This window comes from Malus sylvestris, chromosome 10 (genome assembly GCF_916048215.2).
Source record: "Malus sylvestris chromosome 10, drMalSylv7.2, whole genome shotgun sequence".
NCBI classification, from domain to species: domain Eukaryota; kingdom Viridiplantae; phylum Streptophyta; class Magnoliopsida; order Rosales; family Rosaceae; genus Malus; species Malus sylvestris.
The window spans coordinates 40,982,274-41,006,821 of record NC_062269.1 but is presented as its reverse complement, the minus strand read 5'-3'; the positions used below and the strand labels follow the sequence as shown (position 1 = coordinate 41,006,821).

At 39.2% G+C, this 24,548-nt stretch overlaps 1 protein-coding gene, 1 long non-coding RNA gene and 1 pseudogene across 2 annotated transcripts; 2 read left to right on the top strand and 1 right to left on the bottom strand.

The window, feature by feature from the left end:
• Positions 1-17,906, top strand: part of LOC126584579 (uncharacterized) — a 28,103-nt pseudogene extending 10,197 nt beyond the window's left edge.
• A 372-nt stretch (positions 17,907-18,278) lies between these two features.
• LOC126585211 (uncharacterized) lies at positions 18,279-20,407 on the bottom strand. The gene is made up of 4 exons (XR_007610366.1): positions 20,179-20,407; positions 20,009-20,077; positions 19,228-19,287; positions 18,279-18,459 (listed from the first exon to the last, which is right to left on the bottom strand). It is a non-coding gene; the product is annotated as an uncharacterized LOC126585211 (long non-coding RNA).
• A 686-nt stretch (positions 20,408-21,093) lies between these two features.
• LOC126585178 (cysteine-rich receptor-like protein kinase 25) lies at positions 21,094-24,191 on the top strand. The gene is made up of 7 exons (XM_050249568.1): positions 21,094-22,046; positions 22,132-22,266; positions 22,408-22,529; positions 22,677-22,887; positions 23,001-23,238; positions 23,413-23,563; positions 23,667-24,191. The coding sequence occupies exons 1-7, from the start codon at positions 21,200-21,202 to the stop codon at positions 24,003-24,005; spliced, it is 2,043 nt and encodes a 680-aa protein (XP_050105525.1). The 5' UTR covers positions 21,094-21,199; the 3' UTR covers positions 24,006-24,191.
• The last annotated feature ends 357 nt before the right edge of the window (positions 24,192-24,548 follow it).

Below are 24,548 nucleotides of genomic sequence, written 5' to 3'. Positions count from 1 at the left end.
AGGTAGAGAATATGATAGGCTCTTTTTGGATGGGAATGGCCGGACCTTGGTGTGATTTTGTGGTGATTTGGTGATGTAAATAGCCTTTAATATATTGATTATATTAATGGGAACTTTAACGAAAAGCACCTGGTACTGTTCACTTTAACGAAAAACCACATTTTTACACTAAAAAGTCAATCCTGGTACTATTCACTTTACCCTTTATTTTGTCCTTATCATTAAAACTCAAAGTTTTCAAGCCTTTTTCATTAGTTTTCCTTATATTAATTGGTTGAGGATGTTATGGAATATTTGAAATAAATGGCTAATTGAATAAGGAAAAAATGAGGTAAAAACATATATGGAATGAAATAGGTTTTGAATTGTTACCCATTTTGGGTACTCCTGACTTGGTTGATGGATGATTCTCCACTGCTCGCGTGTAGGAAACTCGGTATGCCTCGAGGGTATTTTTGTCCTCTTTTGTCCAAAAGTCCACGTGTCGCCTAGTGAATATTTTTGGCTCCACACCTACCTCCTTCTCAGGTCGACCCTTCAGAGGTGATTTTTCTTCTCTTCTAATTCTTGGATAATTTTCTAACTTCTGGACCTAATGTCTGAATATTGTTAGGCTGGAGCATCTGTTTCCTTGCCTTGTTATGGCCCTCCTCTGAGATCTATGACCTCTTCTACTGCTCTGGATGCAACCCCTTCTTCTCAATTTGATCCATCCACGGGAGTTATGCTGCACTTCGTGGATGAAGATGGTAACTTGGTGAGTTGCATATTCCATATTGAACTTCTGCGCATTGCTTCCCAACTAACATTTACTTATGTTCTCCACAGCCTTCTCCAGTATATGAGCTACCCTCTTCAATAGTGGTTCCAGATAATGAACCCATAGTCCCTGAGATTCTTGTAGCTTCAGAGGTAGCAATCTCGCGGGTATTTGCTTGCCCGACAGTTGATAAACCTCTCTCTCCTCCTCAAGACCAAACTCAGGTATGGGAGTATTCTCTCCTTGTTCTTTCTCTTAGGCTCTATTTACTGACAATTACTCCTATCTCTGGGTACCTCTAGGGCACTGGTACAGGTTCAGATGCAACTCATCACTCTCCTGCTGGTGGTGCTGGTGATGCCGGTGGTGAAGAACCTTCCCGCCAACCAAGAATTAGTCCTCTTCCTGGTGAAACCCCAGGGCTGAGTCAGGTATATTTCATCTCTCCAAATCTTATTTTGCCTCAAATTATATTCCAATCGTCTTGACCTGGTCTTTTGGCTTTCCACAGCAAACTTCAAGAGAAACTTCTCCCCCCCATCTGGTCCGCAAATCAAAGCGCTCTCATCCTCACTCTTCTGGAGGTACTGCGATTCCCCCTTCTGGAATTGAGCAGGTCGGGCAGGCAGAAATTGCCCCCTCAATGGGCATTCCTTCATTAGAGGAAGCTGCAGTGCAGGATTCTCCTTCTTTCACACCTTCACGCCCTGCTAAGTTGCCCAGACTGTTCGAAGCACTTGGACGGCTTGAGACGCGGTTGAAATCCTCAAGAAAATCTTCAGCTACCCCAATTTCTTCAGAGCAAAAGCGAGTCCTTCAGGAATGGGCAAGGAAGGACTTCACCTCTTCATTCAGCCTCAGGGCTCTTTGTGATTTGGAGAAGATCATAACTGAGTCTTTCAAAACCGGTCGGCTATCAAAGTCTCAACATGATTCTTTTCTATCCTTCTTTGAAAACTTAAGAGCCCTTAGGGAACAATACCAAAGAGCGGACAGACAGGCTAATCGGGCAAAATGCTTCATGGAGAAAGAATCAAGCACCTCTGCTCAAATTGATCGGAGGATGGCAGAAAGCTTACAGACAAAAGAAAGGGTCAGAGTTGTCACTTCTAAAATCCAATAGCTGGAGGAACAATTGGTTGCCCTCAAAGCAGAACAAGCAACTCTTCTAGATACCCTTGAAAATCAAATTGAGGGAATGGAGAAGTCAAATTCGGAGTTAGAGCATGCCCGATCTCAACTTGTGAATATCCATACTGTTTTGGCCGAACCCAGTAGGATATTTACCATTATGCAAACATATCATTCCCGAATAATCACCCTATGTGAAGATGTAAATTTTTTAGAATATGATGATTTGTAACTCTTCTTTTATTAGAATGAACATGTAATTTGCTTCCTGCTCTACTCTTTGATACTGCTTGTATTGACTTTGGGCAATTCTTTGCCCCCCTTTAATCCTCTTTCTTCTTTTGCCCTGGCTAACACCATTCTCAGGACTTAATCTTGGTCCCTTGATCCCCTTCATGGCACTTTATTCATGCAAATGTGCTGGGACAACCTGGGCCCTTCTCTTTCCTTGCGATGCCCGATGGTGACCCTGGCTCTTGTAAAATGAGGTTGATCATATTGATAGGAGCCTCAGGGAAAGGGTTAGTATCCACCATCATACTGGCTTGGGGCGAATCAAGCAACATTTTTCCCTTCACTATAAGATCTTGTATCCAGTCCCTAAACTGGACACAATTAACTATGGAATGGTTGAAGGTATAGTGCACCTTACAATACTTTTTCCCCCTAAGTTCTTCCGGCTTGGGCATTTTTTTAGTATTGTCGGGCAAAATTACTCTTGCCCGTACCAGTTCTTCATAGATCTCAGGTGTCTTGGATAGATCGAACGAATAGCTCTGGTACTTTGGTGGTTTTATGGGGACAAAACCACCATCGTTCATAACGACCTTCTGATCCTTGACAGGCTGGACTAGCCCCTTTACCGTCAATGGTTTGAAAGGTATGGTCATCTCAGCGGCATACACGTCTACGTCCTCTTCATCACGGCCATCCTCATGCTCTGGCCTGGCTTCTCCTACTTCCACCCGATGAATTGCAGCCTTATTTTTGTAGAAATGAGGGACTTTGGAAGTATGTTTCACTTGCTGATCTTCTTGCAACAGCCTCTCATACTTCGTGGCAGCAATCACCAATTCTTGCAGCTCATTAAACTGTGCATCATAAAATCTTTTCCTCAAAGGTAATTTCAAAGCCCTTTGAGCAATCGATATGAGCTGCGCTTGGTTGACGGGGAATTGGCATCTCATCCTTGTTCTTCTGAACCTCATCATGAAGTCCTCGGTAGATTCATGATCGTATTGCTTGACTTCAACAAGGTCGTTGATAGTCAATTCTGGCTCTATTCTGTAAAATTGTTCATGGAAGGCCATCTCCATTTGCCCTCAGTTGGCGATAGAGTTAGGGGGCAATAGAGAGTACCACTGAGATGCTAACCCTGCTAATGAATTCCCAAACAACCTCAACTTGTAGTTTGGGTTGTCCTCATACGCCACGCAATGATTGGAGAATTTAAAAATGTGGTCTCTGGAGGACACGCTGCTATCTTCACCTGTGAATATTGGGAATGCGGGCATCTTGAAGTTGAGAGGGAATGGATTTAACTCGTCAACATATTCAGGATAAGGCTTTTGATAAGTAATCCTGAATACCGGGCGAGCTCGTGGTTGAGCATTTTGAGCCACCGCCCTTCTTAACTCAGCTAATTCCTCCCTCAGCTGCTGAGTGGCGAGAAGATCATTATGACCGCAGAGAGCAGGCTCGATTTTTGGGCTACGGTCATTGCCCGCACTTGCTTCCTTCCTTGGTTCGGGCTTCCTCCAACTAGTTCCTCCACCTTTATTTATCAACAGGGGTGGTCGATAAGGTGGGGGTTTATCTGCAGTACTGGACCCTTCCTTTCTGCTAGTTTCGCCCATCGTAGCTGGCATCCCGTACCTCGTTCTCTCTTGCTCGCTTGGCTTCCTATTATTGAATGATAATACTGGGAAACTGGGAAGCTCCCTCTCCAGAACTGGCTCTATCACCGGTTGACTCCCTTCAGGAGCTACCTTTTTCTTTCCTCTATCTTTTTCTTCTTCTAGCAGTGGGAATAAAGGAATGGTTGGTTCATTTCTCATAACTACTTGGCTCATCCCACTCCCCTGAGCCCCTTTTGGAGTAGAGAACTCCAAATCCAGTCTTCTCTGCAGATTCCCCGTTAGAGTACAGAGCCTACTTACTTCTCCCTTGGTTTCCAAGGAGATTCTTTCCATGCTCTTCAGAACTTGGATCATCGTAGCCTGTAGCTCTTCATTAGTTCCCTTTCCTTCCGATCTTTCAGATGCAGTTGGGCTCTCCAGGACCACTTGTCTTGATGGGGAGGAAGGGTTTTCTGATTGATCTTCCATTTGTGAAGACTCTCATTCGGATTGTTTTTGCCAAGTTTTCTGGCTTTTCTTTTTTGACATGCAAGATCAAGAAGTTTTCAGTCCCACTGGGCGTGCCAAAACTATGTTCGTGTCAGGAATTTCCGTCGGGGATGTTTCCTGGCCAACGAGCACACAGCTCCTCTGGAGGTTGGCGCTGATTGAGGGCTGCTATCGGGCTTCTGCTTCGCTGTCGGGCGTTGTCGGGCAAGTCTAGTCGGGCAAGTCTCGTCGGGCAAGACTTGTCGGGCAAGACTCTTCGGGCAAGGCTGAAAGAGAAGGACAACGTTAACTTTGAGAGATGCCTTTATGGGGCCTTAGGTGTAGGCCTTGAGGCTCACAATCAAGGTTAACATTTAGGTGCTCAGGCGTGCCACTGCAATCTTTAGCATGGCAGATGTAAAATGGTTGTCGTGCTTTAGTTGTACATATGTATGTATCCGAGAAACCGTGTTAGTTATAACAGGTGCCTTTGTGGGGCCTTAGGTGTAGGCCTTGAGGCTTCCCATAAATAACTAAACCAGTGCTCGAACGCATCATATTTGTTCTCGTGGTTGTAGGAGTTTTCTAACTATTATACTTCTGATTACCCGAATCCAAGAAGTAGAATGAACCCAAATAGGTACCTTTGTGGGGCCTTAGGTGTAGGCCTTGAGGCTTCCCATCAGAGTTCATTCTTATACTTAGACTCTTTAGATCGCCGAACGGAATGAATCCAAATAGATGCCCTTGTGGGGCCTTAGGTGTAGGCCTTGAGGCTTTCCATTAGAATCCATTCCACGCTCAAACGTTCTATGATAATCCTGGTATAATAGAAAGAAAACTAGAAGGTAGATTGATTACTTGCGCCCCAAGTAACTTCGGACTTCTCGTTTATCAAGGACTGTCGTAAATGGGTTAAGTCCACATAAAGTTCTTTTTTATGCCTTGAGGCCAAGGACTTTTCACTGATCAGATTTACATGCCCGAGGGCTTAGTACTTGGATCTGGTTTGAACACTGATAATATATTCAAATTGGATTCAAGTGCTGAGAAAGCTTTTTAATGGTCATGTTGCTAGAAATAACTTGCATATAACTGGAAGTATACAACATATTGAAAAGACAAAACTAAAGCAAAGAAGGTCGGGCAAGGTTAAACCTTATCGGGTAAGGTTGCTCGTCTTGCAGGTTCCTATCTTTGTAGTTTTGTCAAAGGTCTGAAAGCTTAGAGGGGTAGAGAGAGAGATTACAAAAGATGAATCGATACTACAGCAAGGTTGAACAAGGTAGCAGAGCTATTACAAAAGGTTGAAGAGAGGGTTATCCCGAGAGGGATGAAGGCTTGTCCCGAAAGGGATGAAGGCTGACTACAGCTTTGTTTTGAAGGCAAATCTGGCTTTGAGCAGAGTTTGTGCTTGCATTTGTTTGTCTGTTTGAGTGTCCTTATTCCTGGTTTCTCCTTCTTCTTATATAGACAACTTGGCTTGGCTCCTGTAGCAGTGGCCTTGCCCGAATGCGGTTTGAGGGTGATGACTCATCAGCTATTTTACATGGACTGCCATCATAAAGTACTTTATGGGCTGTATAGCTGATCAGTCTATACCACTTGGCCTTTGGGTAGGTAAGCAAGTGGTCTTCATGAGCTGCACCTAGTCAGAAAAGGCCCTTTCTGCCTTCTGGGCTTCGACTGGGCTTCGGCTATCTTCCCTTTGGGCCTTCTTTCGGGCCAGCTCCTTTCTTGAGCCCAAAGTTTAGGTTTTGATCCAAACAAGCATACAAGTGTGACATACGCATTCAAAATGTCAGGTTGTTCCTTATTTCTTATCACTTTCATTATAAATTGTCTTAAGAATTTGCTTTGTATTGAAAAACATGTATATATTTGTTTCTGATTTGATTTGCCTGCAAAAGGGAACATCTCACTGTTACACAATGGGCAGATGTTGCAGACGAATTTTGCTTTTCGTATGTCGAAACACTGCCTCTCCTAATTGTCGTTTTTACAAGCTTAAAAGTGAAGCTTTATCTAGGTACTCAACTTAGTTAGAACGAATCTTTTGTATCTTTGTTTACTGTTATCTTTTAACATACCTTTATATAAATTGTTTAAATCTTTTCTCCTCACATAATTTTATCATATTCACTTCCTGTGATTTATGATATTCCTTTGTTTTATATTTGATTGATTAATTTTCAAATACCTTAATAAATTGATTCTCAATCTCTGTTATTAATTTTTTTTCTCTTTTATTTTCGGCTTTTTAAAACTTTGTGCATTACAATTAAAATCATGGTGCAGTAAGTAATTGTATCTTGCCGTTCTCATACTTGGCCTATGTGAGTAAAACCATTTATCAGTATTTTTTTTGCACTTTCTTATCATTATTTCAATGCACAGATAAAATTGTGATAAACAGTACTGGCTAATCACTTTTCTTTGTTGATCCGGACATCCCATAAGTTAATGCGTACAAGTCGGTGTAAGTATTTTTATAACTCTTAACACAATTAAACTATATTCATTGTTATAAAAATAAAAGAAATATCAATTTCATAAAATTATTTATACAATTCTACATTTCAATCATACAGGTTTGCAAATTGTAAAGAGCCTATAAAAATATTGGCCCCCTCATCAAGACAAGTAAGCGAGGTTGAAGTTTTACACACAAGCAAGAAATTGAAAAGTGATGAAGTGGCTTTTTCTCGATCCTGATTTACACAAGGCGACACACCCCGACCCAAAATGTCCACTAGGACTCCGAATCAAGCTGTGTTGGCCGACACCTGGAAGGTGACGAAGCCATAAAGTGTAGTGTTGTGGAATATGTGAATAAATTTAAACCTAAAAAAGTGACTAATTTTAAGAGTGCACTGTGAGCGGGAGTGAACCCATTTCACACGTGATGTCAGAGCATAAGTACAGTACAATAAGATAGGGTGAGAATTATATCATCGAAGGTAATCGTCTACACCAAGATTTGCCAAGAATCCTCGTCAACATGCAAGCTCAATAATAAAACCTGGAGGGGCGAAAAACAAGGGGGAGTGGGCCTAAAAATAAAGTTTTGTAAAAACCTTTTCAAAAACATAATAACCCCTCACTGTAAAAAAATATAGTTTCCAAAATATGCGTACTACGTATAGTAAGAAAATACTTAACGTAGCCTGCAAAATCAAGAATTCATTACGGCACAATATCTCGTAAATAAGGGCATGACATCATAATCACACAATCTCACATAAACAACATTTCATATCTGGTGCTTATTGACACATGTTGGCACACGAGTTAATGCAGAGGTATTCTAACATGAACATGATTAAGTGTAATAATGATATACACTATAGTACTATAATCACGTGAAGACCGGCACTTTGCGCAACACATACGAGTCGGAGTTGCCTATGGCAACTTGTACGACAGGACTGGCACCTATAATAGATCCAAAGTGAGCGTACGGTGCGATGTGCATATACACGTGAAAGACTGGCCTTGACCCGGGCAAGTACCAACACCGGTGCAACAAACAATGAGCAGATAACCTCAATATAGTCATGCCATAGTAATTCGATAATTCTACTCAGCATAATAGTAATAAATAAGATATTACTCATGGCCGTAATTAATACTTCATAAAAGTGCGCATACTTGTGCATCCCGTAGGATTTCTGATAATTCGAAATTTTTTGTTATTTCGCTAATTCTTATAAGCATTAGTCTAATCTAGGCATGTGTAGGAGATTCTTTTCCCAAAGTCCACACTATGCTTCTAGAACAACATACTAAAACTTCTTTACGATCCAACGGTTGGATCTCCGCCAATCACAAATTCAAGTGGCGGTCAACGTTGGATTTTACAAATTTTAGAAATCCAATTTGGGAATATCTGTAAGTCAGATTCCCGATCCGTAAGTTCCTAATGTCCTCAAATATTACGTACTATCACGTATTAAAGTTTGGTGCCGATTCAACAGTTGGATCTGTGAAATCCAATTCTTGGATTTCACTGGTATAATCTACGTATTTTGTATTATTGAGATTTTATATTATTTTTCGAGAATTTATTTTAATTTGTTTGAATTAAGATTTTAATTAAATTAGTTACGAAGTTTGAAGTTTGGAGATTAATTATTTAAAATCCGTAGACCTTTCGAGGTCACAATTTATATCGTTGAATAGATTTCGAGATCACGAACGTATAGGCGAAAGCCGCTTGCGAGTCCGAGTTTTAACGGTATAGTTACGGATATTTGAAGTTGTGTTACTAAACTATATATTTTAATTTATTTTAAAACTCCCACATAGTGGGAGAGGGATCAGGGAGAAATGGAAAATAAAAGGGAACAGACAAAAAAAAAAAAAAAAAAAAAAAAGGAAGGAGGGTCAGGTTTTGACCCGTTTTTGGGCATTTTCGACCCTTTTGACCCACAAACTTGACCCATTTGTATCTTCTTCATTCGAGCTTCGTTTTGGGTGATCTTAGTGTCCATGGAAAGCTCTTAGCGAGCCCTACAACTCTGTAATGTTAGATTTTCCATTTTCTAATCCATTTTTCCAGTTCGAGGCAGCAAAGTTCCGTGGGTTTTCCGGCGATTTTGTCATTTTTCCAGCAATTCCGGCAACCATTTCCCTCAAGTGAGGTATGAAACTTTACCTACTCTTCATAATCTTCAAGTTGGTATGCTTGGTTTGTGTTTTTGTAGTCGTTTTAGTGTTGGGTGTTTAGAACCCTAGAAATCCGGTTTTTCCTGGTGAAATTGGATGGCATACGGCTTGAATTTGTCGTTGGGCTAGTTGTGAAAAGTGTTTCCCTTGTTGAGCTCTAGCCACCACGTAAATTTGAACTCATTTAATTAATATTGAAAATTTGGGTTTTCTAAACCCTCCACCTTGGCTACCACCACGTGTGGTGGTGCGTGGGACAGTCCACGAGTGTTGTTTAAGTACCAAATACCTTCTAGTGACCCTGTGAACCTATGTCTAGCTTGGTTTCCCGAAATTCAATTGTTTGGTGTGGTGATCAAATTGGACCGCCACTTGTTTGTGTGATTGATGACAATCCAATCTTTGGTTTGTCGTACAATTTTGTGAGCACCATAATTATCAGTTGTTGGACCTTTGAGAACTTACTGATCGGAAATCCGATGTGCGGATCTTCCAGATTGAATAACCTTAGTTTGTTAACCTTAATGGACCTACCTTATCGACAGTTGACGCTTTAGTTAACGTGCTCTACTCTTGAGTGTTGCTTACCTCTAGTATGTCGTTGAGGCTTGATGGAAGTTAGTTGGCTCATCACAATGATATGTCGTTCCCAGTTGACGTGTGTCTCGATATATGTATTAGTGGCACCATATTGAGTTATACTTGTTTATTAAATGTGCTTTCTATTGAATTGTTATTTTTATTTTTAGCATCGATCTATGTTTAGTAATTGTGAATCGACTATAGCTTGGAAACGTTTATGAAATGTGGTTAGATATGTATGAGGTGTATGATTATTTTCATGACAATGTGATCCTAGAATCCTATTAGAGGTATGTTGTAGCACTTATATGCTTGGGTGACATATTAGTGGTGACCTCGAGAAGTTGATGGTGTAGGTGACTACGTTGTATCTCATAGGGGTTGAGATGTGGATAACTTGAGGTGTTGAGTTTACTACACCATGTAGTAGTTGTACATTGATGGTCCTGCTTTGTATATTCGCATTGGGGGACCATACGCATTCTAAGAGTGATCATGCTTAGTATATCCGCATTGGGTGATCATTACCTACCTGATTATTTTGAGACTGCTTGGTTAATCCGCATTGGGGGGTCATTAATGGTCCTGTTTGGTTAATCCGCATTGGGGGACCATACTATACATGGATCGCGCTTGGTTAACCCGCGTTGGGTAATCCTTATGGCCATGTATGCTTATGAGTGATCATGATTGGTTAATCCGCATTGGGTGATCACTTCCTAATAGTTGTAGGGGTGACTTTGCTTGGTTAATCCGCATTGGAGGGTCACTGCCTACTTGGTTACTTTCTCAAGGGTGGCTCTGCTTGGTTAATCTACTTTGGGGGGGGCCACTTCCTGTTTGGTTACTTATGTGGGCTTCAGTTGAATTGCGTCCTTCTAACCCTAGTTTTAATGTACATATGAATGATGGTTTTTGAGAATCTTGATAGTTTGAATGGGATAAGTCGCTGGATGTCTGGGTGACTCCTTCAGAGTTGTTAGAGACTTGATTATGTTTTCATATTTACGAACTTATATTTGAGGTTATAAACTATGATCAATGGTCTTTCTTTTTATTGATTATCTCATACTTGTAATTTGGTTCTGTTGAGTGGTCCGGAACCCAGTGTTGTTGGATTCCGTTGAGTGGTCCGGAATCCTTGCTTTTGCTCATTTCCATAAGGTTATCTTAGAATCCTATATTCGAGTGAATGAAAATTACGCACAATGGATCTTGTGCATACAAATTAGAATTATCATGTTATTATTCATAACCCAAGTAGGGAATTATGTAGAGTTCTTCAATTAAACTCGTGAAATGATGTGCTATCTCACTGATTGATTAACGTAATTAAATATTAATATTGTGCTTCATGATTCCCTGATATGTTACAAGCTATGGATAGAGATTGTTGGAAGCATAGTAATTGGTATGATGTAGTGAAATGTGATTTGACTTGTGTATTGGAAATGGTTGTGTCATGTGATTAAAATGCCTATTGAATTGCTTGGGAGATGTGAGATCTAGTAATGGACCGATAACCCATTGTGATAGGGATTTGTTGCTCGATATTAGTTCGTTTTGTTGAGTCTTCGTGAATTGAGTAACTTAAATCATGTCTTGTTCCTTCGAGCCGTAGTTATGCTTCTTGGACTTCCGTTCGGTTCTGTTGAATGGTTCGGAACTAAGTTCTGTTTGGATTTCGTTGAGTGATGGTCTGGAATCCCTTCTACTCTGCGATTCCGTTGAGTGATGGTCCGGAATCGTATCCTGGTTTGGATTCCGTTGAGTAAGTTCTGTTTGGATTCCATTGAGTGATGGTCCGGAATCCCTTCTACTCTGCGATTCCGTTGAGTGATGGTCCGGAATTGTATCATTGACTTGTTGGTTCCTTGGATTGATATCAACTTCTGAGATGTAGGCTTCGGCCAAATTGTGTCGTTCTAGCCCTGCATTTTGGTATATCATGTGTTGTTGATTGATGTGATTGTGGAATAATGTTGGTTGTGATTTTTGTCATTATAATTAGACTCGTTGACTATTTTGGGTAGAGAATAGCATGGTGATCCGTTGATTGTTCTTTGAGATGTTGCATATTATGAAATGGAGAATCATGTGAAATGTAGTGATTTATATGAAGGTTGAAGTGGAAAATATATGTGTGGGCATAGCATACCTGCGTACATGACAAGATGATAGTTGTGTATGGCTTATGATTGATGCGTAGTGTGGTACCCTGTGTTTTTTTCACTATAAGTATTTTACAAAAAGATTAAAGTTTGACGAACGTTGAACTACGAATGGCTTAATCCCTATGGAGGGTACATAGACAGTCTAACGAAGAGGTTAGAAGCAGTCATAAATTGTACGAAAAATGCTATGAAATTTGAATCTTGATTTATGCTTTGTACATATCCCGGAGGCGGGGTATGTTAGATGTACGGGTATTGGTAACATCACGTGTCGATTCTGAACGTATGTTGGGGGGGCGTGACAGGATCGTCCATTCATATAATAACCAAGTGGCGGCCAACTAAGTGGTCTACAACAAAACTATATTAAAACATCGGGTTTTCACTAAACGGATGTCAATTATGGAATCGGGACATCAAATTAGCCTAGGATGGTCATGTGGGGTCTCGGCCCAAGCGTCGCAGCACGCAACGGTCGGCTGTTGACTGGCCGAAAAATTTCACCTACTCTAAAAATTATCAAATTTCACATAAATGAAGATCTTAATAAGTAGAGCAAGTTTTATACCTGTGGCTCAGGCCAATTTGGCCGGGAAAAGCCCCAATTTCACTCGAACCAATCGAAAACCATAGAAATGGGTGGCTTCGATTCGACTTCTGTGGTGCTCCGTCGCCTCCAAGGTTGTTTGGGCTTTGTTCCAGACCTCAAAATGAGTCTAATGATGGTGGTCGGAACTTTCAAATTTGGAAGATCTCGCCACAACACCCTCGGAACCCACGGGTTCCGTTTTCCTCAAAACATGGTCAATCTAGGTGGGTTTTAGGTGAAAATGAACGATGAGAGGTCAGGTAGGTGTTTGGTAGGGGTGGTAGGCCGTGAATCGCCGGACAAATGGACGGAAAACCCGTTGAAAATTGTTGCAGCCGCGGGTCTTCAAAGGGATCTGATTCCCTCTTTTTCTTTTTTTTTCATTCCCTTCATCTCCCTTATCTTGTTTCTGATTGGGCAGCCCCCAAATCCCTCGTTTTCTCTCATCTCATTTTCATCTCAACCATCTGTCTTTCTCATTTCTCTTCTTTCTTTTCATCCCAGCCACACACGTGGCACATCACATTGCTCCAGAAAATCTGGAGCCTTCTAGAGTGAAGGTTAAATTTACTAAAATGCCCAAGACTTAAAACGTTAATAACTCTTTCGTCATAGCTCCAAATTACATTCCGTTTATACTCACGCGTTCGTAGTGATGAGCACTATGAGGATACACTAAAAGAATAAGTCATACGTCTCACTAATGATGGTTAACGGAAATCAAAATCCTTGCCTCTAGGGGCATTTTCGTCAATTCACTCCTTTAAAATCAATAAAATCATAAAGTTAGGGACGGGTTGTCACAAAAGGTATAAAATTTAATTGTACGTTTTTAACTCTTCTTAAAAACATATCACTGCATTTTTACATTTTGAATAAACATTGTATAGATGATTATTTTTCCTTATACAACAGTATTACAAACTGTCACATCCCCGCTCGGGCCCCCACCACATCCCGGGCTCGACTCCACCGTAGCACGATATTGTCCACTTTGGGCCCCAACCACGCCCTTATGGTTTTGTTTTTGGGAACTCACACGAGAACTTCACAGTGGGTCATCCATCCTGGGAATGCTCTCGAGCGAACTCGCTTAACTTTGGAGTTCCTACAAAATCCAAAGCTAGTGAGCTCCCAAAAGGCATCGTACTAGGTAGAGATGGGAATATACATATAAGGCTTACAGGATCCACTCCCATGGGCGATGTGGGATGTTACACAAACTATTTTGCAAAATGATACATTTCTATGTAAGACATAGATCAAACGTTTTGACACGCGTTACGAATGGTGGTACATCGCGTGTCTCAACTACGTAAAACAAATGCATAAAGACTTGACAACTGGACAACTCATCTGCCAAAATCATCCGAACCAAATTCCAACTCATTGGTAAGATTTAACATGCATTGCTCAAAATATGTGATGAATCGCTTAAAATATTTGTTATCTTTATCTTTGAAGAAATGCAGAATCAAGATTGAAAATAAATCCCATGAAAGCATCGATTTAGTTGTTCAGAACACCAAACAGAGCCTTCTATTATCCTTTTCTATATTTTTTTCTCTTAGAAAACATAAAAAAATCTCTCTTCAAATATATATAAACACTAAAAACTTCATATCTCACACACCTCTAATCTCTTAAATTAGTTATGTAAAAATTTAGTACTGAAGCTAAGCATCAGTCTAACAAATGTGGTTCACAGGATATGATGATACTATGAATCACATATATGACGAGATCAAAAGGTAATGATTTTTACACTCCTGTCGTCTGTTTTATTCAATTGCTTGATTCTCCTCTAATTTATTCAATCCAAATGCTAATTTAATTAAGATATTGTATGACAGTATGATTTATTCTATTCTCTTAATTGAAGGATTTTTTATTGGGTGAGCTCAAATCAAAGAAAGTTTTTTGGTCTATTTTATTTTCTTTTTATTCTTTTTTTTTCTGTGAATAATATTAGTAAGACTACTTTGGTAAGCGAAATTTGATTATATAGGCATCATTGCTTACAAGACAAAAGATTTGCTCTTTGCTTTATGATTTCTAGGCTTTTAGGTTAGAAATGTTAACCTTAATACCTTGGTATATGATCAAGTATAAGATTGGGATATGGCATTTATAAAATCTGGGGTTGTAATAATTAACTTTTTATTCGTTCTTTAATATAACACTATGGATTCAAATTGGATTGGGTGTTGTTGCCGGTGTTGTACTCTCCGTGGATATTTTGGAGGAGTCGCATGATTTATAGTGTCTAGGTCGGCCTGGCTCACGAAGTTCTCCATTGATGGTAAGTTATTAATTCCAAAGATATCTGTTTCTTTTTGTTCATATCACATGTGTGGCTGTTTATTGAAATTTGATCTGCCAAGAACCAGAGATGGTCTCAGGTTTTAGGTTAAAATTGAATCATCAATGATATTGAAAATATGGTATTTATCAACAATCAAACAAATAGAGTGAAGTTAGACATTTAACAATGTGGTATCATTAATTATAAGGAAAACTAATGGAAATGGCTTGAAAACTTTGAGTTTTAACGATAAGGACAAAATAAAGGGTAAAGTGAATAGTAATAGGATTAACTTTTTAGTGTAAAAATGTGGTTTTTTATTAAAGTGAACAGTACCGCGGACTTTTCGTTAAAACTATAACCAAGCAAATTAGACTCAAGCGAATGGTATTTACCACTTCCCTTTTAAATGAATTTTAAAATCAGCTCAAGTCATGTTTGTTTAATAATGTGATATCATTCATTATATAGTTTCATAAAGATCGTACATAATTCTTGTTGAACTTGGTTTGGTTTTGTTTTGTTTAGAGATAGAGTGAGCAAATCAGAGTTCGACCAAGTCTTGAATGATGAATTGAGTCAGATCATTAAGGTCTCTTTGTCAAGTTAAATTTTCATTCTAATTTTTTCACATTTGTAATTATCAATTCTTAACTCAAACATTGCTTGTGAAGTGAATGAGTTTGCATAATCTTAAACATAATTTTCAATCCCGCAATAACACGTCTAGGTAATCTTACTAACATATAATAAAAGAGAAAAACTATTGAAACACTGTTCATAGAGCAGTGTGATGCCGATTGCTAAATTTGTGTTATCACATGCCACAATCCTATTGACACGTGGGATCGCACTCCCGTTTCCTCCCGCACGTCTTCCTTACCGATGGAGTTCCGTACCAATCAAAACTTTTTGCAGACAAAAATAGCAGCTCTGTCTTTCCCTGGACGAAGACGGAGGAAGAGCCACCCACCACCTATCCATCTGCTCCTTCTCCAAGCGAACCTCGGTCTGAATTCCTCCGCATTTCCTGGATTCCAAGGTCCATTCTCATCTCTCCATCAACATTTTGTTTTTCGATTTCATTGTTTATCTTTACCTTCTCTTTCATGCGTCCGACTGTACATTTCCTTTTTTTTTTTTTTTTTTTTTTTTTTTAGAAACTGACGTGCTTTTCACAACATCATCTCCCTAGAACCTACAAGTTTGGTTGGGGTTTGAATTTTCAGACGTGAATCAGAGCAGCTTCCTCAACCTCAAACACCAATTCACACGAAGGTAACCTCAATTTTGATTTATTCAAAGTTACGATCTTTAAATTGGAAAATAAAATGAATTGGGGAGTTCTTTGTTCGCCTGATTAGAGCACAAGTTTCAATTAGGGTTTGATAGATGTGTTGGGGTACCGGGAAATTGGGAATATTGGGTTTGAATCAATTTTGGAGTAATCTTAATTTTGGAAATTGGAAATATTGTCCGTAAACCCTATTTACCGTTCTTCGGCTGATGCTCTGTGATATTGCCCATAAAATGCATTAGTACCAGCTACAATGATGCTGAGGAATCTTTTTACAAATTTATTTGGAAACTTGGAGCCTTTGGAATTGGGAATTGAAGGTTTCAATACATATTTCTGAAATTTGATTGCTTTATTTACTGAAACTGAAATTTACCTCTAAATTGTGATCAAAGAAACTGAAATTTTATCAGTGAATTGGAGATTAGAAATGTAATATTCTTTTATAATTATAATAAAAAAATTTGAATTCATAGAACTCTTGAAATGAACTCTGTTTCCTTGATTTGGAAACAAAGAAAAGGAGTATGTGGGAGGTATGGCCATGGCTGTGACTGAGAATTTCTGATCATGCAACAAGCTGTTGATCTGTCAAAAACTGAAGTCATGAATAATCCTGAATTTTTTTTCTTTTTTAGGACTCTGTTCGTGAGCATGTTGCATGCATGATGTTATTGTTGTCAACTTGTCAAGCAGCCAAACATGACAAGTTTCAAGTATCAGTGACAAGTTTCATGTTGCCCACTGATTATTCTCAAACATTCATGAACTTCCCATCTAACTTAAAGTTTGTGAAATCCTATCATGTGACTACTTTTGCCAACTTAATATACCTCCTTTTGATTTTGGTTTTGTGTTGAATTTTACTATCGTCTTCCCTTCATCTCAGGAATAAAAACCACCATTTGCATGCCTCGATTTGTTATGGTTTAGGCCAATCAGTGGTAAGTTGATGTCCAGTTTTTCCGAAGAGGTTTTTCGAGTTTTTCAGCAGGTTTCTTATTTTATTTTCCGTTGTTTTAAAAAAAAACAAGAGCCTTTCCATGCTCAAGAACTCCACAGGTATGTCACAGCTCTTTTACATGTTTCTGCTTTGATTTCCAATACTAGGTTAAGGCCTTTGATTAACAAATTTCTGTTGGGTCATTTGATTTCCCTCAAAGAAATAAATAAATGTGTTTTCTTTGAAACTTCGAGTGCTTCCACAGACAGTGCCACGAAGCATTTGACTGCATTCATTTGACTACTTCTAAAGGTTAGTTTCTCCTCTTCTCTTCATGTCGTCTTTAGTTTTTCATCATGGAGAATAGTTAGCTTGCTTTTATCTTTTTACAATAGTTTGTTTTGATCCTATTATATGTTGTTATGCATTTTTCACTTGCATGCCTTTTAATTTCAGCTGTCTGTGGAGAACATAGTTTAAATATCTTCTGCACTAAGTGTAGTTGGCTGTTAATTTATTTAACCAATGGTACGTAGGGTCTGCAAGTGGTTAGGTCGGAAAGGGATGGCTCGGGATGAGGTTGTTAGGATGGCTTTAGGGGAGAGATTCTTTTCTGTAATCATTTTATCACATGGTAATCGTTTATTAGACGTTGAATACACGTTAAGTGTATATTCAACTATGACGGGACTGAAATTGAGTTTTAAGTTTTAGGTGTATGCAAGGGGTTAGGTCGGAAGGGGATGCCTTGGGGTGAGGTTGTCAGGAGGGCTTTAGGGGGGAGACTCTTTCATGTAATCATTTTATCATGTGGTAATCGTTCGTTAGACATTGAATACATGTCAAGCATATATTCAACTATGATAGAACTGACATTATGGGAAAGAATAGGCAATTGTATTTAGACGGGTGGAATACAAAAACTAATGATGCAAGAACCTGAATCTATGGTGATTCATATGCAATTTAAGGTGATTTCATTCATGAGTAATCAAATTCTGTTTTTAATTTTTTCTTCTTTTGATTTTCAGTTCACCGGTGACATACAAAATGAAGAAGGCGCCATTTACACAGTTATGAATTTGGGTGTCTTTAGTGGAACAAACTTCATTTTTTTGAACTTTGTATGAAAACATAAAACTCTCTTTGAGATTGGGCCATGGCTATTGAAAAACAACAACCGAGGATGGCGTACCAGCTCCACAATTTTTGTCATGTAATTTATGATGGTAAGGAACACCCGATATATATCTAAACACTACAATTTGACCCATTTTCGAGATTTTCTACATCTTCAACAATGTTTCAAACCTGCAGCAACGCGCGGGTACCATTTGCTAGCGTAATATGTATTCTGAGTTTCTTCAATATCTTGATTGACATGTCCCGACCCTGATATTCCCTGAATACCAGGATAGACACGTGCTGGCCGACACCCAAGGGTGACGAAAGCCATTAATTGATACAAAAGCTAAGCATAAGAAATAAATAAGGGTTAGAAATTTAAAATACGAAGAATTAATAATTTTAGGAACGTGCTCAGAGCATACAACTAAACCTAATCATTAAAAAGAATTAAGATAAAATTGAATGAATAAAGAAGTGAGTTCTACATCGAGAGGATCCGAAGATGCTGCTGCGGAAGAGCCTTCACGTCGGGATTAGGTGTCTTGATTCTAAGTCCTGAATGGGGACGCAAAACAAAGGTGAGTGGACCAAGTTTATATATATAATAATAATAAAACAGTTATCAACATACTAACCCCCAAAGTTTATATAATGAAAACTACTAGCATAATAAATGATGGATTTAATAAAAATCCTAGCATGCCCAAAAATATCTCAAAAGCCATATCGCGGAAACTCATCGCAGAAATCAAAACAGTAAACGCATCATAAATCGTCTCGTAAACGCGGTGTGCTGCTAGAAAGATCACTAAATAAATATAACTCCCGGCCCAGTGCCTGCACCTCAATCTCTGTGCCCGTAGCCAGAGATAACTCCCTCCCGGCCCAATGCCTGTCTCCGTGTCCCTCAGCATTTCGCTAGGGATTATTTCTCCCGGCCTACATGCCAACACCAGATCCTCGCCCCAGACGGCATAGTGTCTACTAGGTACACACAAATATTTACGCATCTCATAAATAACCACTTCATAGCATAGATTACCGATCATCGTCTACACTATAAAGAAGGGTTCAAAAACATGTTCTAGCATCCTATCGTCATCTATCAGATAGTCTACCAGTTCATGGTTTTTATAGAAAATATGAAATATTAAAATATAGCTCAATATAGGCTAACAATTAATTCCTCATCAAAATACGAGACGATAATCAATATATTAAATCAGCAGGCTTCACATAAATCAAATCATAAATTCGTAGGCATGCTAATCATTTATGCAATTAAATTATCAAATCACGTAATTTTATAAGGGGTCCACTCACAGTACTTAGTTGTCAAACGCTGCGCCACTAGCGAAGACGGAAACGTCACAATAATTGCCCCTAAGCACAGTAAATAGTCCAATAAATAAAACTATATAATAGAAATTGAATTTGGAAAAACGGACATTGGAAACTGATTCAGAACGTCGAATTACCCTAAGAAGGGTCCTGGACAAAAACCCAAAAAGTCAACATTGACCGGGGGTCAACGGTCAAATTAGGTCTAACGGGGCTTAAAATCCGGATTAAGGTTTAGGTTTAGGTTAAATAAGATTAGGATTTATTGGGTTTTGGAATTCTAAGGTTTTTGGGTTAAAAGGGTTTAGGGTGAAAATGCTTTAGGGTGAAGAAGAGGGGTTTGGGCTTAAACCCAAACCCACACACACACACACACACACGGGCTGCACAAAGGCAGGCCCTCACTATGCACACACATACACACAAAGGCCCTAAGGCCTTATTAAAAGGGCTGGGCTTAGAGCCCCTTAACCAAAAACCGGCCCAAGGCCATTCTAAACAAGGCCCGAGCCTTTGGGTTTTAAAAACACATAACTAAAAATAAAATGGATGTGGGCTGGGGTACTGGGTTGGTCCAAAACGGGCTAAGGCCCGTGGTGTTCTAAATGGCCTGAAAGGCCTGGGGTTTTGCCGAAGAAGAAGGTCGGAAATTCGGCCGGTAAACCACCCAACTTTAAACGGCTATAAATTTGTCACTACTCAACGAAATCAAGCGAGACAAAAACAAAAGTTGTAGCCCTTGAAGAGACGAAGAGAATGGTACCTCACACGAAGTCTAACTCGCCGTGGTTTGGACGAAAAATGCCTCGAAAGCCGTCGGACTCGCCGGAAACTGGATAAGATTCAAATGAGTATAACTTCTTCAATATTCAACGAAATTGAGTGAAACAAAAAGGAAAGTTGTATTAATCGACGAGAAGAAGAGATTGATACCTTACAAGCCGGCCAACTAGCAGTGGTTTGGCCGGAAATGGCCTCGAAATGGGCGGTGCTCGCCGGAGCTCTTGTACGGGGCTTCATGGTTCGACTTTCAAGATGCCAATACTATGGTTGAGTTCGTAGCGACGAGATAAAGACGATGGTGATGTTTTTAGGTAAGAAAAACTCTCGGATGGGTTGAGATAGAGAGAGCCGAGAGAGTGAGGGAGAGAGAGTTGCGGGAGAGGTGAGGGAGAAGAGAGAACTGATAGAGGAGAGGAGACCGGAAATAAATAAAATAAAACAAGGTGGGCCCCACGGGCTCACCAATTAAGGTTTTAAAACAATTTTTAAATAAAATGGGGTTGGGATGTTTCATTGATTTTCCACATAATGTGATTGACATGGTTTAGTGAGTCATTCAGTCTGTAATAACAGAATTAAATATTTTGATACTCTCATCATTTTCAAGCATCTTCCTCAAATTGTACATTCTATTTTTTATTTTCATGTATTATTTATAACGTATAGACGTACATAGAGCAGAAATGGAAGATTGTGTTCGTTTCTGCAAATCCATAATTATTTTAGTACATTGTAAATTTATTTTGTGTAACAAAAACATAAAGGGGTAGGTAATCAAAGAAGCTTCAACCGAGACCCAAGAAGGAGGAACCTTTTCCAAAACGCTGAAGACTAAGGAAGTCTTGAAAGCATTAGTTGGATGTGTTCAGTAGTTGTAGCCTTGTAAAAAGAAAAGAAAAAAAAAATCAAAGATGTAATTGCTGAATATTTGAGGAGAAGAAAAAAAGGCAAAAACTCTCTGGCTAAAATTTCCAGTCGACTCAACTAGTAGGACAAAACTTGTCCGCCGGTTCAAACACTCCTGTCAATTCATGGCTACATTTCAATCATGAACAGATCACTTTAAAAAGCCAAAAGAAGAAGGCGATGACGAAGAAACCGTCAAACGGATTAAAGGTATATCAGCTCACTTAAACCTTTCTTATACAAGGTAGGCACAAGGAACTGACATATGATCACAATGGTTTCCATCAATCTCAATGTGTTCACGACTCTTGTGTTAATCGGCTTTCTTAGCCTCAGCCGTACTAGTGAAGCTGCCCCAGTTTACAGCAACCATATCTGTAACACAACCACTTTCACTCAAAACAGCACCTACCATTCAAACCTTAATCTTCTCCTCTCTTCTCTTACCTCCAATGCAACAATTGACACCGGATACTACTACACCTCCACCGGCTCTCAGGACTCCAACTCTGTAGTTTACGGTGCTTTTCTATGTCGCGGCGATCTCACATCCAGCGTGTGCCAAGATTGTGTTACTACTGCGGCCACAGAAGCAGTTCAGAAGTACTGCCCCTTCAGAAAAGTGACACTGTTATGGTACTTTGAGTGCATGTTACGCTACGGAAACGTGTCTTTCTTCCGAAAAATGGATGAAAGCCCTTCTGTTTATTTCTGGAACCCGTTGAATGCTACAGAACCAAAGCGGTTTAACCAACTGGTGGCTGAAACTGTCACTGGCCTGGTGCCGGTAGCTGCAAATGCAGAGACCGGTGCTAAAAAGTTGGCAATGAAACAAGAAATCTTTGATGGGTATGGGCTTGAGCAGCTGTTCAGCCTTGTGCAGTGCACGCCTGACCTATCAAGCACCGATTGTGATCAGTGTCTTCGCGGAGCTATTGAACTTTTACCGAAATGCTGTGACGGGAGGAAAGGGGGAAGAGTTCTGTTTCCTAGTTGTAATATTAGATATGAATCGTATCTATTTTATAACCTTGACACTTCCACACCTCCGCCAACACCACCACCTCTTCCTCCTCCACCTCAGCTTCCAGGCTCAGTTCCAAGGTCTCAAGGTAAATTTAATTTATACAAGGCAGTAAAGTGTTTAGAATTTTTACACATACATTTGTGTACTAAAAAGAATATTATTTTGTTTAGGAAATGATGAACAAATCTCATCATGGATCATAGTGGCGATTGTTGTTTCAATTGCCATATTGCTTTCCTTGGTAGGCTGCCTTTTCTTTGGAAGAAGAGCGATGAAAAAGTACAATGTGATACAAGAACAAGATGGTAAATATAGAAGTTTATATATTCTTTTCCCGATCCAGTGAAATTATATAATTTTATCTCCTAATCGATTTGATTCTGGATCATTCTCATTATTTTACTAAATCAAGATTAATAAATTTCTGTTCTTGATTGTGTACGCAGTGGGGAAGGAAATAAATGCTGTCGAGTCATTGCAGTTTAGTTTTGGCACAATTGAAGCAGCCACAAACAAATTCTCTGTTCATAACAAGCTAGGGAAGGGTGGCTTTGGTGAGGTCTACAAGGTTGTGATTTTCACATAGCAAATTTTATGACTTTAATATGCCAGAGTTCCAGAGCTGGGCGTAGCTAAGTTGGCTAGAGCAATGTAATAAGTTGATGTCATGAAATCTCAATTTGATGCTTGTAATGACTGGTTAAAATGTTTTCAGGGCACACTTCCTGATGGGCAACAAGTAGCCGTGAAGAGGTTGTCTAGGGGATCCGGGCAAGGCGGTGAGGAATTTAAGAATGAGGTTGTTTTGGTAGCTAAGCTTCAACACAGAAACTTAGTGAGGATACTAGGATTTTGCTCCGAAGGTGCAGAGAAGATACTTATTTACGAATTTGTGCAGAACAAAAGCCTTGACCACTTTCTATATGGTATGTACCCTTCTAATCAGATATAGGTATCATGTGTGATCTCGTATGCTGTTGGATTACACTTGGATTTGTAACAAACCAAGGAAAATCTTTGTTTTCAAATGTCTACATAGACTCCGGGAATCAAGTGAATTTGGACTGGCCAAGCAGATACAAGATTATCAACGGGATTGCTCGAGGGATTCTCTATCTCCATCATGATTCACAGCTTAAAATCATACATCGCGATCTTAAAGCGAGTAATGTATTGTTAGATGGGGAAATGAACCCAAAAATTGCCGATTTTGGTATGGCAAGAATATTTAGAGTTGATCAAACTCAAGGAAACACAAGAAGGATTGTGGGAACATAGTAAGTAATACAAAACTTTGTTTATGGTTACATAATCTATTTGAAAAGTTGATTGATTTAATTCTCATCCTAAAATGTAATTACTGAAAAGAAAAGATACCAAATTAACAACTCAAAAATTCATCTCCTCATGCCGTATTCGCTCTAACATTTACTGATGTTGCTGGTTTATAGTGGTTATATGGCTCCAGAATATGCGATACACGGACTATTCTCTGTGAAGTCTGATGTGTACAGTCTCGGTGTCTTGATCTTAGAGATTGTAACTGGCAAGAAGAACACTAATTTCTATAACTCAGACAATGGCGAATACCTCTTGAGTCATGTGAGTATAAGTTGAAGATTGTGATGTGCATTTCTTGGTTAATTCTATTTGAAAACATTTTTGTTGCAACATTTGAATGAGTCTTTAATTATTTTTTTTGCAGGTTTGGAGACATTGGAGGGATGGGACGCCGTTAGAATTGCTGGATGTAAATCTAAGAGATTCATATTCAAGAAGTGAAGTAATTAGATGTATCCATATTGGGTTACTCTGTGTTCAGGAAGATCCAGATCAAAGACCGAAAATGCAAAAGATACTTCTCATGCTAAGCAGTTACTCTTTGAGTATGCCATCACCTCAAAAGCCAGCATTTTTCCTGCACAGTAGGACAGATCTGAACATGCCACCAATGACTTGTAGCTCATCTGATCAACCTGCTAGCAACTCATTGTCATTATCTGTTAATGAAGCATCGATTACTGAACTATACCCTCGACAGTAAATCGAGCAAAGTGTGATCAATCTTGTAGGATCGGAGTTCAGAAGTTTTGAGATTTGTGTTGGTTTTGCTAGCCTCTTGGGCATTGTATTTTTTTATAGTGCTTGCTAGAATAAAACTATACTTTGCAAGTGCACTCAAAGTGTTTGATCGGTTTGCAAATTCCTCTAAAAACCTTCATTAGACCTATTTTCCTTCTTCTTTTTTTTAAACTCCTCTGCACTGTAAGGTTGTTAAATGATGTCCGACATTTTGGAGATTTTAATCCCCCAGATTTCACTTCTAGGCTCTGCTAGTATTTTTCTTAAAATTTTCTATTTCTACCTTAAAAATTCATTAAAAATAGTTAGAAACTCAAAATGGTCAAATGGCTTCTGAAGTACTTATAACATTTTCCTTAATGCTTACAAAAAAAAAATCTCTAGTGAAAAGACCAACGTTTACATTTTTCACAAAAACTGTGAGCTAATAGTCACTCTTATTTTCGGTTTTGTGAATTGCTTAGAAAACCATCATAAACCCCGTTTTCAAAACATTTCACCGCAC

What these genes read in the sequence shown, in the direction of transcription:
- LOC126585178 (XM_050249568.1), top strand. Translation starts at nt 21,200, where the DNA reads ATGATCACAATGGTTTCCATCAATCTCAATGTGTTCACGACTCTTGTG. An exon ending in TGTGATACAAGAACAAGATG is followed by an intron (nt 22,267 to 22,407) that starts GTAAATATAGAA and finishes TTGTGTACGCAG; the next exon opens with TGGGGAAGGAAATAAATGCT. An exon ending in AGAAGGATTGTGGGAACATA is followed by an intron (nt 23,239 to 23,412) that starts GTAAGTAATACA and finishes GCTGGTTTATAG; the next exon opens with TGGTTATATGGCTCCAGAAT.